This window comes from Psittacula echo (assembly GCF_963264785.1).
Source record: "Psittacula echo genome assembly, chromosome: 1".
NCBI lineage: Eukaryota > Metazoa > Chordata > Aves > Psittaciformes > Psittacidae > Psittacula > Psittacula echo.
In genome coordinates, this window is record NC_137735.1 from 64,452,821 (window position 1) to 64,473,376 (window position 20,556).

Below are 20,556 nucleotides of genomic sequence, written 5' to 3' on the forward strand. Positions count from 1 at the left end.
AAGAAAAATGAGCTTTTATTTTCCTCCTCTGTACTGTGTGTATATTTCTCATTTACTTTCCCAGGCCACTTAGTTCCTACTGTCTTGTAAGGTGCTTCTCTCAGAAGTTCTATTTTCTCTGTTTTAAAGATTATCTAAATAATACTGCTGGTTGCATCTCCATCAATATATTTTACTGTTTTGACTCGTATATTGCAGAACTATCAGTGCTATCCACTGCTGCATCAAGAGGTCTCGGAAGTAATGGTCCCATTCCCATTCTCTCATACAATCTTGCACACAGTCTGCTGATGCTTAAGTCAATGATACAACAATATAAAGACCACAGCGATTCCCCTCCCCCAGCAGACATAATTATATATAATTATATGATAAGCAGATTAAGGTGCTTTTTCTTGCAGATATCAACCACAACTTATGAAAAGCCATTCTATCCAACACACCTACTCTTCCAGTAGTTAACACTGTCAATCATATCCATAGTGTTAAATTACCAAGTAGTCTGCTGCAGTTTGCATGACAATTTTTAAATTGCTATCCAAAAGTTGACTCCACCTCTTCTGATCCTCAGCCTTTAAGATGAATGCAGAGACTATCATTAGCGTTCTAAGTCTTGAAACCGGGTGAGGAAAGATTCCTTGCCCACAAATGCCAAACTTCTGTGGGATCAGCAATGCAGAGAATCACTCTCTTTGCAGCTGTCACTGACACTCCTCTATAAAAATACGTCTTTTTAGGTTCTATGAAATTTATAGGCTTAAGAATTTTTTCCTCCTCATACTTGCAGGTTAATGCAGTATTTCAGCTTAAAGTGCTGTTCTAAATTCCAGCAGAACTAGAATTGCAAAAAAATTGGAGCTTTCTATGTTCTCGCAATTGCCTGTAGCCACAGTTCAAATCTGTGCTATTTCCAATACATTTGTGAAAACGCCTGTATTACGTTAGAGCCTGACACATAAGATAAAGGCTTCTTTTGGTTTCAGTAGCTTTCAACTACACATAATGCCTGATAACATGGAAGCAAGTATCTATTACAGCTGTTTCTCAGCCTGCAATGAGATATCAGACAGTGATGTAGCAGTACAATTAAATGACACACACACACACACAAAGATACACCTAACTCCTAGTGCCTAGTTCCTTAATTAAAAAAGTGCACTGCCGATAAATAAAATACAGTTGAAAACCAAGTAATCTTTCCACAGGCATTAGGTAGGAGATAACTGAACTAAAGGTAAATAGTTATTAAAATTACTCAGTTAATTACAGTAAAATTATTTGAGAAAACCCCACCCCATCCAATTATGACTTTGCATACAAAATTGGAAAACTGAGAAAACCAAAACTAATATGTTCCAAAACTTGCCTCAGTAATAAATAGTCAGCTTTCACTGAGATTAAGATTCTAGTAAAAATACTGTATTAATGAAGACATTCAGATCTGAATGAGAAAAGCTTATGTGCCAAAAGAATTGAAACAATAATATGGGGAGTACAGGTTCTACTAATAAATGAGATCTCTCCTCCTCAGCCCTTGTTTTGGTTTCTGCCCTCTATGATGGGTGTGTTAACAGCTCCAGTTGGTCTCCTTAGTATTTCCATTACAAAACGATTACAAAATTCATCAGACAGCATGAGTCTGATGAATACTTCCAAATGTAGTATCTGTTTTCTTCAGTTACCCATTTACTTTTAATGAGCACCTTATGCAAAACTTCATTAATAGAAAACTAGGGAGCTTTTGGTTTCAGAGATAGTCACCAACATACGCATGGCCCATCAAAAGATACCTTTAAAATAAGGCTTATTTGTGGTATGTTCTCACTATTTGCGGAATGGAGTACAGAAAAGGTGGTTCATCCACCTTTTCAATCCTGTTATGGGTATTAATCCATGAAACTGCAACATAATGCGAGCTTAAAAAGTTACTGTCTTCCTGGGGTGAAGATTTCTTTTTCTTTTGTGTGTCAAATAATACATATTTCAGTGTTCTGAATGTCTTTTTGTAATTTTCTCATAGGAAATCCCCCCCCAGCACATACCCATGTATTATACTCTTTTAACCAATTGGTGCAGGTAATTTGCCATTAAACTGCTACCGTACACTTCACCATGACTGAAGCTTGAAGTTTGTTTCTCAAGACAAAAGCTCTCTATTCTCTTCAGAGATAACACAGGGTTAACTTCCCAAATAGGGAAGTTTCAGTCTGACTGTCCTTGCTTCACAGTAGGGCAGTGACAGATTCCAGGAAAACTGCAGCCAAGGAAGGAAAATACTTTGGTCAAACAAATCTATTAGGCAAACCTCAGTGTCAGAGGGACAAAGACCGGAATAGCAGAAGCCTGCACTGCAAAGTTAAAGCCTAGTTACTTTTACAGGAATATTTTTCTTCACATAGAAACCGTCACAAAAGTCTTGGGAGGTAAAAAAAATTTGGTTGTTCAACAGTTTAAAATTGAAAAGTCAGCCTTGCATCAATGTAGTTAAGAAAACTCTCTGTACTAGAGGCTAAAAAGCACTAATAAGCTAAGTTACAGCATCCTATATTGAAACTGAAGATAAACCAGAAACTTGTAAATGTTACAAATGATACACTGTTACAAGTAAATGGTTAAAAAGGGTACAATTAAAATGTTACAATGCTACAATTAAAATGTAACAATGTTAAATTAAACCCACATAATTGTCTGTTTTCATACACAATAATCAAGGAAAATAGCCAACATGGATGTTATTCTCTGTGTTACTATAATCAAGATTTGCTACAGTCATGACTAACGATGTAAGTAAAAACTATTCTAAGGACTATTCTAAAAACTATTCTTCCTGTTACGCTGCTCTTTCATGATAATTTCTTACTACATGTTAAAAAATTCTATTGGAAAACAAAGTCATCCCATGTAAACAAAACAACACATTCCCTAACAAAAGGACTCAAATTTTATACATGTATATTTTAAAAACCTGAATTTCAGCATCAATTCTGTATTAAACAGAAAATATAACCTAAACCTATTCACTAAGAGAAAAAAAAAAAAGGGGGCAAAAAATATCTATTTCCTCAGAGATAAAAATATGAAGGAGCAGGAAAAAGAATAAAAAAACCCCAAAACCCAAACCAAAAACAAAAAACCACAAAAGCCTGAGAAACACAAGAGCTACATTTATAGGAACGTAGCCATCTACAAAATGCCTTTTTCTAATGGTTGCCTTTCAAGCTGTGCCAACAGTACAATGAACATAAAAGACCTGCCTTCCTAGCAGATTTAGAAGAATAAGCAATTACTACATTAGAGAAAATAGGCTTAGAAATTTCCACCAACTGGTAATTGGCAGCAAAGCAACTCTATTTGCCAAACCCCAAAAAGCCTTTGGGCACCAACCTCTACATGTACCAGCAATGAGCAAATTAAAAAAAATAAATCCCTATTGCCTCACACTGGTGTCAGCCCTTCACTTTGGGAAAACAAACAAACAAACAAACAAATCTCTCTTTTGAAAGAGACTTTCCCCAGAAGTCTCCATCTTCATAGATAAGCAGAAGGAGGCTTTTATTATCAGGGTGTTTAAAGCCATAGGTCTTCTGTCTGGGACACTATATCCCATGATCCCATGAATCACATTCCACTATGGTTGTGCAAGCAAAGGCTCCTTCCCAAAGTCTGTGGAAAAGCCAAAAGGCCCTTCTTCCAAATGGAAGAGAAGTTTCCATATTTATGCATTACTAATGCTGAAACATGTACATCTGCAGTCCAAATTTCATTATTGCTTTTACCACAGAAAGACAGGGGGAGATACTGCAGCAATTAGGAACGTTACACTTATTTTGGAGCATTACTAATGATCAACCATCCTCACTGTGGACTAAATACAGCCATCATCCACCACAGTGACAAATGTGGTGACATTACTGTGCAAGCAAAATATGTGAGATTTACTGTTAATTAACTTTATTGGTCCCTGATACACTACTGCATCTCCCACATCAACGCAAACCAGTGAGTGTTCTATATTAACAATGCAACAGAAGAGGTGAATCTGAAATGAAAATACTAGTTGTTGCAGTTTACTTTCCTGACTCTACTTGCTTAAGAAGATTATAATCATTTTATCTACGAAAATAAGAGAAGACTTCATGGGCAGAAAAGACTAATTATTGTATAATAAATATCCTCAAAGCTATTTTGTTATGAATGAAATTAAACATGACTAAATCACATTTCAGACATTCCTAGAAAGGATTCTCTCTCTCAAAAAAAAAAAAAGGGTCACATTAACAAATCTCATTAAAAATCAAACCTATTAGAAGAGCTAAAAAGCACATTATAGTGCCACCAAATACTGAAAAACAAGAGTCTTAGTGATGCATTTGCCTCACTATATTTAATGCCAAAGAACAGAAGCTCTTTCCAAGTACCTAATTACAAAAAGGGTATCCACAGCACATAGAACATAACCAGGGAGACAGACCTCCTATCAAGACGATCTGTGTAAGTGCACTTATTCTGCAGTGCATCTGCTTGCAACTTTCAACACAAGGAGGTGCTTTTTAAGTAGTCCGTAGGATTACAACCATTATACAAAGCCTGACAATTAAAATTCCCACATCTGTTTCAGTACAGTTGAAACTTTTACAAGTAGTTTATGCAAACATACAAGTATGCAGGTGTGAAAAAAAACCTGTTAAATGATCAAGGATCATAATGTTTAGTCAACAATACAATAGTCTAGATACCTATGTATGTATGAATGTGATCTACTTCACAGCTTGTGTTGCCCTGTATTACTAAAGTTGCAATGCTATCAAATTTTCATACTGGTGTCAAATAAAAGTATCAAGTATCAAAGTCCTCTTCCATGAACAACCTGATTGATCAACAGCAAACATTCCCGACACTTTAACCTGGCGCAGCAGAACATTCTGTGGGCCACTCCTTTGTATTTCCGAGTGAGAATAAAGACCTGCTACATCATTAATCCTGGCAGCAGGTTTTTGCATTGGTAAAAATAAAAGCAAAAACAAGTTGCAAAGATATGACCACCCTTCCAGAATTATTCATTTCACGTAAAATTCTTCGCTTTAGATCATGTCAGTTACTACCTCCAGAATGACATTTCTGTCCTTTTGCTACTTAAATAGCAACCTGTGGAAATGAAATGGAAGGAGGCAACAGTATTTTTCTTCCACCATTCAGCACTATGTAATCTGAAAATATGACTCTGCTTCTGAAAACACATACGTATTTTAAGAAGTTTGCTTTAAAATAAACTGCATTATTTAATCAACAGGCACTTTTTTAGCTATGCAACAGAGTTACTATATGAAAAAGATACTTTAATTTTTTTTTACCTTTAATGTAAAGTGGTTAAGGTCTTTTGCATTATATAAAATTTTGTTGCTTTTAGCTAATAATATTTTAATACAAATTTTCAAAGTTGCCATTTGTTAACTATCCTTATTCAGAAGCAGGTTAAAGCATATACAGTGAAAATAATTCAAGTTGTGAAAACAAGCTTAGATTAACTCATAATTATTAGATGGTCACAACAATTTATTCTCATACCTGTTTTCCATCCAGCGTACAAAGTCTCTTGACTACACCTGAATCTAACTTAATGGCTTCTGTGATGTCAGTCAGGACCTGTTCAAAGGAGTGAGCAGTCTTCTTATTCAGCAGAATTCTTACAGCCTTTCGTGGTTTCACTCCACTCCTAATAACAGTCACTAATTTGGGTTTAATGAAATCTTTACTTTCCTTCACTTCACTCTTTGTGGATGACAAAGATGTCAAGGATCGAGTGGACCCAGTCCTTATGTTCACGCACCAGTTTGGATTGACGTTCTTGGTGTAATCAACCTTGCGATATGGTTCATTGGATGCACATACATAACTTTCACCTGAAAAGAAGATGACATTTTCATAATTTTAGGGGGTTTGCAGATATTATTTGCCAATTAAAAAAAAAAAAAATAAACTTTTTCATGAGTGATTTTCCTGTATTTCAACTGCAGGCCATTTTAAATGAAGGACTGTAAATTATCACAGCTTTCCACCCAAACAAGACTCTCAGAGTGGTTTCAACAGGTTTCAAAAGACCTCCGGTTAAGAAATTTAAAAAAAAAAATAAAAAATAAAATGTGGAGGGTAATGTGGGGTTGGAGATATTTCCATTTTGGATCATAAATTCTGGCTGCAGAGTTACTTTGCAGGTGCTTAAATTACTTGAGCTCACAATATATGACATTACGAGCATTCTCCTACAGCAAATATCCAGACCCTTCCCCACGTATTCCTCAAGTATATACTTCAAGATGTGTACACACATACCTATGCTTAATTATTAATTATTTTGAAGGAGCAAGCTTTAACAGAGTAAATTCAAGCATCTCAAGATGATTGCCCTGAAGGACACATTAATTTACCAGGAGTTATTACCTCTCTACCAAGAATACACTGTTGAAATTTATTCACTTCAACATTTTTAAGACCAAGAAACACCTGTTGAGGCCGCAAATGAGACTTTGAGGCAACAGGAATATGAAAGGACATTTACACTTGTCCATTTTAATTTCCTTCCTAATTCAAAGCCTGCAGTACTGTTATCTCCTGAAGTCATAAAAGGGAGGTGAGAGGACAAAAAAGTTATCACAGACTAGTAATACACGTATTGACATCAAATTATTTAAAGCAGCACCAGTCATGATACAGACCTCAGGAATTTGTTACTTTTCTCCATTTGTTGACACAATGCAAGGCTGCAGACCAACCTTTTTTTTTTTTTTTTTTTTAATCCTTAGAAGAGAACAGTTTCCTCTTCAAACTGTTGTTTGTTGATTACCACAACTCTTTTGATGTCTGACAGCTACACTCAAGATGCAGACCATGAAAAAGTCTGGGTTATTTCTGTAACACATATCCTTGGGATCTCACATATGACATCCAAAGATTTCTCGAAGAGGCAGAGTATTGCCATAAGGATGAAAAAGAATTATTCCAAACTGACAGAAAACACTATTCCTCCAGACAGAATAGCTACCTGTATCTTAAAAAGCCTAGCCTGTTCTAAGGTTAAAGCTACACACTCAAGGTCACTGGTGGAACAAACCAAACTTACCTCCTATGTACACAGCAAGAAGAATAAAGAGCACACATAGATCTATTAGACAGTACTGCAAAAGTTACAAAATTCATACCTATTTTTAGATAGACACTAGAAAACTTTTCAACAATACTTTTACTTTCTGAACTGTAGTTTTGAGAGGTGATCTAGCTTAGAAGTTGTATAGCTGTTTCTAAAATCAAGATAGTAAACTACTTTCAAACCTCTCAAGAATTACTGTGATCTGAAAGACAAAGTACAGTCTGAGGTATAGAGAAACAATTTGGTGTAAAGGTTTATGGAGGCCACAGCTGTGCGTGTATTCTTCTGCTTCATTCATTCCCCTCATTCCTCCTCATATTCATAGACTAAATGGCGCACAAAATGGAAACCAATACAGACAAAACAAGACTCCTCCTCTTTCCCCCAAACACAAGCAAAGAAAAATGAGTTGGTTTTAGGCTATAAACTCCTTGAATGTGATTTCCACACAGCTGCATGCACACTAGAACTAATCTGCAGATAGGGAAAAAAAATGCAAAAATGCCACAGGGCCTCAGAACTGTGGTGACCTAGAAGCTTACACTGCCCCCAGAACCACATGCTAAGTTGCAACAAGTCTTCAAGCAATCTGATTTAACCTGCTTTAAACAAGACAATTAGATAAGATGACCTCAAAGAGTCCCTTCCGAACTAAATTACCCTATGAGTCTAAGATTTGTTTCAGCAGCTCAGCTGCAACAGAAGTAAAGGCTTCCCCCTCTACATCCCATAATACCAGATTCAAAGGACTATGCTTATTTTCTGAATATTTTTTAGTCATGAAGTTATCTCTACACACAATGCTGCTGAATAAGAAGCATCTCAAAGAAGCTGGTAACATTAATTCATACCAATAGGCTTACTAACATAAGTGCTGATCATTTTATTATTCTTCCATCTATTCCCACTACATTACTGTGTGATGCAGAATGGTTTAAACCCAGCAGGCAACTAAGCACCACACAGCTGCTCACTCAGCTCCCCTGGTTGGATGTGGGAGAGAAAAATCAGGGGGGTAAAGGTGATAAAACTCATGGGTTGAGATAAAAACAGATTTAACAGGTAACACAAAGCTGTGCAGGCAAGCAAAGCAAAACAAAAAATTCATTCACAACTTCCTACAGGCAAGCAGGTGTTCAGCCATCTCCAGGAAAGCAGTGCTCCATTACATGTAACAGTGGCTTGGGAAGACAAACACCATCACTCCAAACCTCCTCTCCCTTACTTCTTCTCCCAGCTTTATATGCTGAACATGACATCATATGGTTTGGAATATCCCTTGAGTCAGTTGGGGTCAGCTGTCCTGGCTGTGTCCCCTCCCAACTCCTTGTGTACCCTCAGCCTACTCACTGGCAAGGCAATATGAGAAGCAGAAAAGGCCTTGACACTGTGTAAACACTGCTCAGCAGTAACTAAAACATTTCTGTGTTATCAACTTTGTTTTCCAGCACAACTCTAAAACATAGCCCATATTAGCTACTATGAAGAAGTATTAATCCAGAAAGATCTTTATTTCTTTAAAACAGCAGTGTGAAACTCTCTGCCTTCTACTAGTTCTACTAGTCCCCTTGCATGAATAAAATAATTCTTAGCTATCTTCACCTCCTGATAAACAAAAAAAAAAAAAAAAAAAAGGAAGTGCTTTCAACTTAAACCAATGTAATACCTTAAAAGAATGAATTTCAAATTGATTCAACTGCATTTAGCCAAGTCTTAAGTCGAAGCACAAACTGTGCTAACTGGGGGAAATAAAAAAAAAAGAAAAAAGTATCACAGAATGGTTTGGGTTGGAGAGGACCTTAATATCATTTAGTTCCAAACCTCCTGCCATAGACAGGGACGCCTCACACTAGACCATGTCACCCAAGGCTCTGTCCAACTTGGCCTTGAACACTGACAGGGATGGAGCATTTACCACTTCATTGGGCAACCTGTTCCAGTGCCTCACCACCCTCACAGTAAAGAACTTCTTCCTTGTATCTAACCTGAACTTCCCCTGTTGATTGCAAAATTTCCTACAATTAGCAGATACATGAATGACTAATTACTGTAATTACTGGACATCTGTAGCATACTAAAGATTGTTTAATAAGTGTTTTAAATTCCATGCCTGCTTTCTTATACCAGTCATATAGAACAAACTTAGTAACACAGGTTTTACAGGGAAAACAGATTTTACTGCTACACTTGCAAGGCAGGCACATATGGCAGGTTTAGAGCAAGGACTGTGAGAAAACACATGCATCAAGTGACTTGCTTGGTTCATGACTTAAAGGATAAAGATTAATGTTTTTATTCTATTGAAATCACTACTCAAACTTCTAATGATTTCACCACAGCCAGGATCACCCACAGATTCTAAATTCTATTGAGAACCGTGCAAAGTACCAAAAAACCTGGTAGAAACAGAATATCATTAGGAAACCAATTGCTGCTTTCTGCATAAAGAATGATTTTCTAGGAAAGAGTTAAGCATTGATTTGTTTGGTTTAATAGGGTGTCATGGTTTAAGCCCAGCCGGTAACTCAGGACCATGCAGCCCTCGCTCACTCTCCCTCTTCCTAACTCCGCTCCTGGAGGGATGGGGAAGAGAATAGAAAGAATGTAACTCTCAGGAGTTGAGATAAAAACAGTCCAGTAACTAAGGTATAACACAAACCACTACTGCGACCACCAATAATAATAATGATGAGGGAAATAACAAGGGAAGCGAATACAACTGCTCACCACCTACCGACTGATACCCAGCCCGACCCGAGCAGTGATCTAACCCTTCTGGGTAACTGCCCCCAGTTTATATACTGGGCATGACGTGCTGTGGTATGGAGTACCCCTTTGGTTAGTTTGGGTCAGGTGTCCTGTCTCTGTTTTCTCCCTGCTTCCCCTCCTCCCTAGCAGACCATGAGACTCAGAAAGTCCTTGGTCAGAGTAAACATTACTGAGCAGCAACTAAAAACATCAGTGTTAACAGCCCTGTTCCCATGCTGAAAGTCAAAACCACAGCACTGCACCAGCTACTAAGGAGAAAAATGACTGCTACTGCTGAACCCAGGACATAGGCGTATAAGAATAATTATTCAACAGAAGCAAGTATTTAAGGAAAAAAATGGCAAGGGTAAATTTAATCACACCTATAAAGTTAATTACAGAAAGCTTTTCTACAGAATAGTATATTCAGTATATACAGAATAGTATGTTCAAAAAAGCAACCCCTTGATGAGCAATCATTAATTTTTTGAACACTAGGCTAAAGTTTAAATTCTTATTTTAGCCATCTTTTGAAGAAAAAAAATGCATCTTTATATGTCTGTTTCAAAGAAACAGTCATTTGTAAGAGTATTATCTTTAATATTTTGTAAGTAAACCTGAAAGTGTATTGTTATATATATTTGCTCACAGTTTCAATATATGACCCGATTTTAAATCTGTTTGGGATTAATTCATGTATAAATTCACTTCTGATAAACTCCACACTCTAAGAGAAAACCAATATCTGCGAATTGATTTCAAACACTGTTAACAAAGTAACAGATAATTTTACAGTTTAAATCACATACATAAATATGTTTGGCTGTTTCACAAACTGCCTTGAATGTGATTTTTCATATGTCTAACCTAAGTATATATCATCTCAATCACTAAGAAAATATTTTCTACAACTTCACTGGTATTTTGATCAGGCTGTAGCTCTTTTTTGTCATTTATACACCTACCAGCCCTAGAAAGTTGACACAACTCCACAAACATGCATAAACAATACTTCAAATATTTACATCATTGACTTCTATATGGTCATTTTTATGCTTTGAAGGCGCACTTTCCATTTATAGTCTTGAAAGACTAAAGCTAATGCATACCAGCCTTAGCTGGCACATAGTCACAGCAGTTACATTACTGGAAATAAATACCATGTCTCTAGCTTACAACATTAGCATTAATATGAATCAGCTCCCTAGCTTTTAGACCAGTTTGTGAAGTTAGTCACTGATACTACATTGAGATTTGCAGATAAAAAAGTAAACTACAGACTAATGAAGTATTAAGCAACACTTTCTTCTTTTTCTTTAAATGCAAAAAAGAATGTAAGAATTACAGGCGTAGGTTACAGCTGGGACTCCAAACCCAGCCAAACTATTCTACAGCAGAAAGCTTAACCAGGCTTCAGAGCAGTTTTGGCAGAAGTATGAAATCTCCTTTTAAGTTGACATTATAATTTCAATAGACCATATGTGCCATCCATCCAACAATTCATGACAGTACCCAGAGAAATCTAGAAGTGTCAATTCTTCCAAGAAATCCTGCTACCACCAAAAATTCCTGAAATGGGGCATATGTTCAATTTAAAAGAGTAACATCTGCTGATATTTTGAGTCACAATATAATCAAGAAATGGAGTAAGTTTACTTCTGATTCGCTATGTCTTATTAGCATTAGAAAAACAACTAGAAGACATGAAACAATGCCTATTATCAAGGAAACATTAGCTGCCTCTAAATAATTTACTTGTACTGTATTAATAACCAGACAAAGCAAGACCTGTGTGTGCTGTGTGTATACAGTTTAAGCACACTGTAGGATTCCAGTTTCAGACAGCTACACCTAAACATAATTCACACAGTTGCCTCACAACAGAAAAACACAGATGATGAACACAGAATGGATAAAAGAGAAAACAAGACTATGTTGGTCAAATGGACTAATAGCCATAGACCATCAATGGCCTAAATACTGTTTTGCTTACCTAAAAACTCATCTACAAAGGTTTTATTTTGCCACCTATTTCTTCAACACTTATTCACTGGAGATGGGCCTAGCTCACTTTTGAAGAAAATGCAGGGATCAAAAGAGAAGGGTGTAAGCGAACTCTCCAAAATTCAGCCTTGCCATTTTAGGTACTGAAAGAGAAGGATGCATCTTCATCTTTTTTATCGCAAGTGTACATCACTTGCAACTATGTGCAGTTTTGAGGAAACACAGCTCCTTGACAACTTGGGGTTTTTCACAAGTTTTGTGAGCTGAAGCCCACTGCCAGACATTTAACAAATAGCCTAGAAGCATTCAGACTTCCACACTTAAAAACAGAGACTACTAAAGAAAGACTTGTAGATACTTCATTTTCCTTAGCATTAGATTAAACCAACTGTTGATAAGACATGCAGTACATAATGTAAGGAAGAAATTATGTGTACAACACTCAAAAATCCTGAGTCAGGATATCTGAAACAAAAGTCTCTGGACAAGGTTTTATGGCTTGTTTTTTGCAAGGTGTTAACAAGCATTAACTACTATCTTCTGAGAGTCTCATAAAACATAATGATTTTAAATGATACACTGCATAACCGAGAATGATACAGCTGGCACAGGTAAAAAACACCCCTACAGAAAGAAAGCCATTAGTCTCCTTTTTTTTTTTTTTTTTTTCAATGTGTGTTCCCTGTGAAGCACATAGGACAGGACAAGTTCCTAGGTACATTTCATCAATCCATCTCATGTTCCTCAGCTTCTTTTGGTGGAGCTCATTAGTTTCAAGGGTGGCAAAAGCTGCTTATTCAGTATAGCACAGTAGTCAGTAACTAACCTTCTAACTTTAAAAATCACAGGAAAGTATCCCTTTTGCATTGTGTAACACAAAGGCAAGCACATTTCCAGAACACTGTATTTACAGTATGTATAAAAAGATTGATAAAAATAAAACAATACTTTTCATGAAAAATTATTTAGGTCTCTTGTTTCCTTCCTTTCTTTGACAGAATTTCCTTCCTTGTCAGTTTCTTATGTTTCCTTTACTTTCGTATCACTTCCAATAACTTTATAAGTCACAGTCTTCCCTCATCTACAGCATTTAAGTTCCCCATACACTTTTTAAAACCTGGGATGACAACCAGGATTTTAGCAGATGACTAATTGCTCCTAGCTCTCTTTTGACTTTATTTGGTCAGGACATTCAGAGCCGTTTCCTCCATGCTTTCACAGAATCACAGGACAGTTGAGGTTGGAAAGAACCTCTGGAGGTCATCTGGTCCCAATCTCCTGCTCAGGCAGGGTTAAAGCTTTCAGAAGACAATTAAGGCCATCTGGTTATCAAAACCACATAACATGACATGCGTCCTCCATGGTAAGTATATAACTCGTTTCAGGTAGATTACATTTCTCCCATCCGTTACATTAAGAGATACACAGTGATGGAACTATTTTATTTTGCTTGAATGGGAAGCCAACTAACAATTATATCCATATTTAACATCCACACCCCACTGCTTCAGGATTCCATAACTACAGTGACTCAAACATATATCTGGAAGCATATGCTTTTATTGTTTTTTAATCCTTCTTTTGTCCTTCCTTTTTACCCTTCTTTGTTAAACCTGCTACATTTGCCGCTTTTTAAAGCATTACAGCATTTGGCTTTAGCACAGGAAGATAATCATACCTTTTGGAAGAAACAAAAACACAAACTGTCTACTTGGTGTTACCATCTGCTTGCCCTGACAAGAGAAAATATATTATTGACCTAATATACAGTGTGCATCAACTAGAATCACAGGTATTTAAGCAAGATTAAAAATGTAATATGCAATAACAATAACGATGATCTAAGGCAGAAAATATCTGGATTATTCAACACCTCAGTTCAAGAGCACTCTTTTAATCTGTATTAGTGTGGCAGAGCCCATTTCTTTAAAGCAGGTATTGTTCTGTGTTACATGTCTTAGCCATGCATAAGGACTGACTGCCCTGCTCAGAACCTTCCTACCTCCTGCCCAAAGATTTCGCTACAGGTGCCTGTTGGTTGTCAGCAGAACTGTGCAGACAACACTACTGACATTTTATAAAGGACTATGTTAATTAAACATTGTAGTAGAAAGAACAAAGACTCTTAGCAATGCTTCCTACCTAGGCAAAAATTTCCTTTCACATGGCAATCCAACATAACTTTCTTGTCAGGAATAGAGTCCACGCTTTGTTTCCTCTCCGAAAATCCAACAATATCTCCCAACTTTGCAACAGACCTGAACAGCCAGGATTCTCCATGTCTTTCACTACCAAGATGATGAAAGCACATGATAGCGAGACAGAGCATGACTGACAAATGTAAAACACAAACCTCTGTACCAAAGAACTGTTCTTACTGTTACCATTGTGTCAAATATTTTTAAAGAAAACTGAAGGATTTAGACAAACAATTAATTAAACTTTGGTAGAGGATAAAGGTGAAACCATTATTCCATTATTGCTGTTGAAAGGAAAATATAAAGTTACCCATGGAATCTCCTATTCATAAGAAAAAAACAGTGTAGTGTCTGATGGCAAAGTTGAAAGAAAGAAAATTAAAAGAAAGTCACAATATTCCTAACCCCTATCCCCTCCTTGGATCTGTCTGCTCAAGTAAGATCACAAACAGACAATGAAATTCTTCACTCCTCCCATTCTAAGAAAGTAATAAAAACTGTCAAACTCATGAGCCATAATGTTCCCTAATCTACAGGGGCTGGAAATAAAAACATTTGCCTAAGGCAAGTCCAGCAAAGCATGCTTTTTTGACTGTCATATCCAGTTAAGAAAAGCAATATGCTAAAAAAGGAGCTTGTCAATTTTTGAATAATAAACATGGCCTGGTCAAATTTTTAACTGACTCAACGTGCAACAGTAATATTTGAAATCTACAGTATATCTGTGCATTAGCTATCATCCTCTTAAAATGATAAACAGCAAAACAGATTGCCAAAAACGGCCAAACCCCCAAAAGCATTCATCAGTGACTCAATTCAGCTTGTTTGGACCACTGTGATACAGAATTTGATGCTGCCAGCTTTTCTACCTTAGACAATTATTAACCTAATAAATGGAAAATAGGCCTTAAAGAGCTTCCCTGCACTGGGGCATGCTAATGCCCAAGAGCTACACACACAGGCTCTTGTTGAGGACGGTTTAATGCAAATCTTGCTGGCTTGGCAAGAGTGGCTGAGCACTCACCTTCTGCTCACTTCATAGAGTCATCAGTTACTACTGAACCTGAAGTGTTGTGAGTCTGGGTACCAGTGCAACAACACTGATGACGTGCAAACATGCTAGGTATTGCATCAAGTAGCCATGTTCAGTCTGGTGTTCATCCGAATAGCTGACATGCATAGTAGCACTTGAATTTTATTTTCCTTTCTGAAAATTAAAAAGGAATGCAACAAAACACCATTCATAACTAGTTCTGGTGCTACTGCAGGTCAAGCTTCAGGATATCACCAATGTTCAAGCATTTATTCTAGAGCAGAAATTCAAGCTTGCTGTGCTGGACATGAACAAACCAGCTCATCTTCTAGCTGGTCTTCTAGAACAAAACAGCTGGCAGAAAAGCTCAAATAATTTCAAGGAATGATGGATTCACTACTTGCTTGCTTTCTTTCCATCCCTGATTATGCTTGCATTTTTTCGTACGGTGATTGACTTACTCTGGTAAAGTTTTTTAGCATGCTAATTGGAGAACATACTAATCCAATTATGATGCTACAGGATTTTCTTAATATCCCAAAGAGTTGTATTGGTCGTGAATAGATGACTAAGTAATTGGGACTCTCTTTTCCCCCTTTTATTTTACTGAGAAAGCATGGAAGTGGCATTTCAGTTGTGACATTTATTTTGCTTTAGTCTTCCAGTGAAAAGCAACTACAAAGGTCACTCTTTCAATGAGTATTTGAAGAGCCAGGAAGTAAGGGTTTTTTTCAGTTATTAACTTAAATAGAGTTGTGAGAGTATATGCTGCATTTATACTGTTGCCCAGCAAGTCATTTCGTCCTTATTTTAAGCCGTAAAAGCTTAAGATCATTCTTTCTGCAACATTTCAAAAGTCACCCCAATTTATTAGTTTATCCAATTTTTTCTTCATCTACTTTCCCTACCCTCCCCACTCCAGCATTTTTTCTTCTTTTTTTTAGCTATCTCTAACTTAATCACTGAATCTCGGGAAGGTTTTTGGTTGATTTCACATCTATTTTATTACCACAGAACCAGCATCAATCATTTCACTTTTCCTCTGTTTTGACTGCAGAACAGCCTCATGGTAGATCACATGATGAGGGAAGTCTTCAGGCACTATGTTACCACTATAAAGTGTGTTTCACGCATATCTTTTTGAGTGAGACCTCCCTGATGCAGCACATGCTGTAGTCTCTCCTTTCCTACTGCACCTTTTGGAGTGGCTAGTCCCTAGCTTCCAGTGCCTTTACTAGTGGATTACATAAAGGGAACTTCATGTATCCCTTGCTCATCAAATTCTCCAGGTGTGATCCAGCATTGCTTTGAAAAAGGAAGATTCCAAATCAAAGGAGGCATTAGAAGATCTACAAATGGTACTTCATTAATGCAAATCAGCTACACCTGGCATACAGTCACCAGGTGGAAGACTGCAGTGGTTAATGTATTAGATACCTGAGGAGAAGCATCAAGTGCAAATTGATTACGAACCTCACATTGTGCACAATATAACCAATACATTTGAAAGGTTGATTCATACAATGCTGAGCTTAAACTTTATTGAAGCATCATGTGAGAATATGGGGGAATTCTGCTCTTCGTTCTGGTAATTATCATTCCCTAAAACCAAGCAGCATGTTTCATTCCGGAAGAAAAAGTGCTTCTGGCCCCATTTTGAGATGTAGTAAAGCTCTGCTCAGATTTGCAAGGTCTACATAAACTTAGCAACTAAGTTGCATTATCAAAAGTTATTCAGGAACAATCCTGAAAAACATTTGATTCTATAAAATTATTTCGGAAGTCAGATGAGCTATATAATTCCCTCTATGGATATGGACTCTGATCACACTTGAAAGAGAACTTTACACCAGTTTGGTTTAATAAGTGTTAATAATTTTTCACAGCACAAGGGCTTTCTGTCTGAAAGTTTAAGTCACTGTGAGGCATCCGTAACAGCATAATAACTGTAAAAACTAAATTACAGCATTTCCCTCTCTTACAAATGGCGATGACTGAAAGGTTGCCAAGAATTTTACTGTGGTTCTTCTAAATTACACCTGCTGCTAACTACCATTACAGTCAACCCACACACATACAGAGAGCACTTGTCTGGATGATGAGAAGCGGACGGTCCACACTGGGATAAAGGAAGCCTAACGCAGCACAACAGGGACTAGCACCACTTGCCCTCAGAGGCTCTATGGCTGCCGAATTTCAAGGCAACCTCTCTCGGCTTGTATCAGAGTAGAAACGAAAGCTCACTCCAGGGAGAACCTGCAACCCACCAGTAGGCCCCACACCACCTCTTCCCAGACCTCGACATGCCAAGGTAGAACTACTCACAGCCTGCGCCCTGCTTTCCCGTGGCTCACCTTCCAAAAGCTCATCCAGGCTGGTGACCTTCTTGCTGCCATCAATAGTGTAGATGGTGCGGACACCCTGGGGTAGGTTCACGTTGTCCGATAGGGACCGGGTGAGCTCTGCAAGGAGGGCGTCGAAGGAGCGGAAGCGGTCGTTGGAGATGGCATACACCAAGCCCTTGAAGTACCTGTCCCCATTGCGGTAGAAGCGAGCTTTCCGGGCTTTCTTCTCTGAGCTGAGCGCCTGCAGGGTCCGCGTTCGGTAAAGGCTGCAGTGGGCACTGTGCGCCGGGCTAGGAATCAGCCCATTGCCCCGCGGCCCCGCGCCGCCGCCGCCGGAGCCGGTGCCGCTGCGGCGCGGCCCGGCGCGCTGCTGCCTCTTGTCCCGCTCCTCGAAGTGCTCCAGCTCGATGCTCCGGTTGCTCGCCATGGGGAACTTCCGACCGCCTTCCCAGCTCCGCTGGGACCCGGGCCGGTTATGGGCTGGTAAGCCTACCCCTACACTCGCAAGGACTCCTCTGGTCACCTAATTCGGCATCGCGCCCGGCCTCTCCCGCCGGGAGAGCTGCGGATGACCGCAGCGCCCGACCTGCCCCGCAATCACAGCTCCAGCCGTCGTTAGCTCTGCCGTTACCCGCTGCTTCGCCCTCAGTCGCGCACAAAAGCATCCCTCACGTCTCCGCTCGCCGGCGCCCAGCTGGATGCAATGCCGGGGCGGGAGACTCGGGGCAACGCACAGCCGTGCCTATGCAGGCTCTCACAATGCGGAGGACGCCGTGCGAGCAGGTTCCCCCGCGTCAGCTTCTTCTCTGTTGGCTCCGCTGGGGAGAGGCGGCGGGGAAGGGAGCGCCTATTCCGCCAGCTCCCGGCCGGCGCGGGGTGGGGGCACTAGGGCCCCGCCACCAGTCAGCGCAGGGAGCGGCGTAACCTCCCGGTTGTCTGCGGACAAGGGCGCCAATAGCGCCCGCCTCAGTGGGACAACAGCGGCGGCAGCGGACCCTACTCGGGGAGCGGGTTGCGGCCCAGCCGCGGCGGTGGAGCTGGAGGCGGGCGCGGCTCCTGCCGGCCCCTAGAGCCGGGCGGGAGCGAGAAAGAGCGGGGCGGTGCTATCTCGGCGCAAGGCGGGCGCTGTGGCGCCGCTGTCCCCAGCGGCCGCGTTATGGGAGCCTCGCTGGTGATACGAGAGGCGCGCGGTGGGGCTTGGGGCTCGGCAGGAGAGAAAGGAGCTCTCTAGGGAATGGGAATGACTCTGGAGGGGCAGCTCTGTCCCTTTTGCGGTGGCTCTGACGGGGCCGGTCCTTTGAACCCGCACTCCCTCTGGCGCAATAGTGGAACCGCCTGCTATAACCCTCTCTGGCTTTTCTTTCTTCGGAATGGTTTTTCTCCCCCAAATACATCCCCCAGGACAGAACACTGCGCGTTCATGTCACTTCCCTTTTCCACTTGTGAACGCTACCGATCTTCCTATTCTGAGGAACCAAAAAAACAGAGCTCTGGTTCCCACATCCTTAACCTCCTGAATGTGCCTTAGCCACCGCTCATGGCCTTCCCAGGTAGCTTCTCAATGCTCTTGAGATTGCTCAGCTTATTCACTTTTGGTAGAAATGGAGATATGTATTGAAATGGATGCAATTTCAAAGTTTTTCAAACTTATTTTCAACCACTACAGAATATATTTTCTTGACATAATGAGTACATAAACAAATGTCAAAGGCATTTACAACTAGGCGCATGTTTTCACTTTTTTGTCAGGTCTCTTGTTTTGAGAGATTCCAGTTGTGTTGTGTTATTACAGATGGTCACAGTTTCTGCTCTTTTGTCCTGGGCCCAGAAGAACCTTCACCCATCCTTCTCCATACCTCTTGGTCTGGTTGGCGGGAGGCTGCCTGCAGGTTGATCGTCTGCATTGCAAGTGTAACAGCTGCAGGTGGAGCTTCTCCATATGAAAAGTAGATTAGTAACTGAGAGGCACATACAGAAGAGATTTATGAAAGTCCTTTTCACACCACGGACGGAACTCTGTTCAGTAGAGATGTTCCAACAAGCTTAGGAGATATGTTTTCTGTCTATCTGTATATAGTGGGAAAGGAAAGAGATCTATCTATGTTCAGCTTTGTGTTTCAATGGTTTTCGAAAATAGTTTGCCACATTTTCTATTTGAAATACTAATAAAGTCAAGCACTATCTCACCATTATTACTGGGTTTGTCACACAGTAGATCAAATATCTAGCTACTATGTTCCTAAAGATGATAAACAGAAAACTTGAATGAATTTCACTCTATTAAAGTGCTATTTCTGCGATGCCTGGAAACCTCCACAAGCAAGAGGAAGTGATAAGTCATGGAGCTGGATTGGTTCCTTTGTGGTAAAATCAACAAAAGGAACTGAGGAGGGAGTTCTGTTACAGTTGGGACATAAATATATCTACTAAGATTAGACATGTAGACCTTGCCTAGGCAACAGAACATAGACACTGCAAAACAGTAGGGAACAACTTTTTAGACTGGTTTTGATGTGTAGTTTCTAGTCCTTTTTATAGGCAAAGTTACACAGATGGAGTTCAAACTCACCTGTGTAACTATGCTCCAGAGTGGATTGGCCTCAGCTGGGAGGTTGTATTTTTTCCAAATGCGACCAATTGCATAGGCATGTCTAGTCTTTACAAAATAAGTCACATTACTTAGTTTAAACCTCAGCTGGAGGTTATTTGGGCTAACCTTTTTTAATTTGCTTAGAAGCAGACTACAAATGCTCAGGGAAAGGTAGTTTCTGACTTGAACACACCTTTATCTCCTTTCTGTCAACTATTGCCGACTCTCAACAGCACCTTTCTTAACTAAATGTACAGGTCTCAAGCAGACTAGTATGTAATGTACATATGTGAATTTAATATACTATCTGTATCTATGACTAAATCTAGGTTGGAGAATTCAGTGTCAGGGTAGGCATTTTATTAATTTCAAGTTGTTTTGCTAGTGGTAAGATAGGTCACGTACAGGACTTGCTTTGACTTCTGAACTCTATAGCTAGACATGAGATGGGAGAAGGCAATTTTATACAACCCACACTGTAAGGTAAATCTAAA

General features: G+C 39.4%; 1 protein-coding gene across 1 annotated transcript in view; it reads right to left on the reverse strand.

The window, feature by feature from the left end:
• The window catches only part of DCLK2 (doublecortin like kinase 2), a gene marked incomplete at both ends in the record, with an annotated part of 85,179 nt that extends 67,280 nt beyond the window's left edge, over nt 1–17,899 (reverse strand). The window contains 2 exons of the mRNA XM_080614441.1: nt 5,566–5,900; nt 17,482–17,899. Of these exons, the coding sequence (XP_080470567.1) occupies nt 5,566–5,900; nt 17,482–17,899 (753 nt within the window). The remainder of the gene's footprint in view (nt 1–5,565; nt 5,901–17,481) is intronic.
• Nucleotides 17,900–20,556: the final 2,657 nt, after the last annotated feature.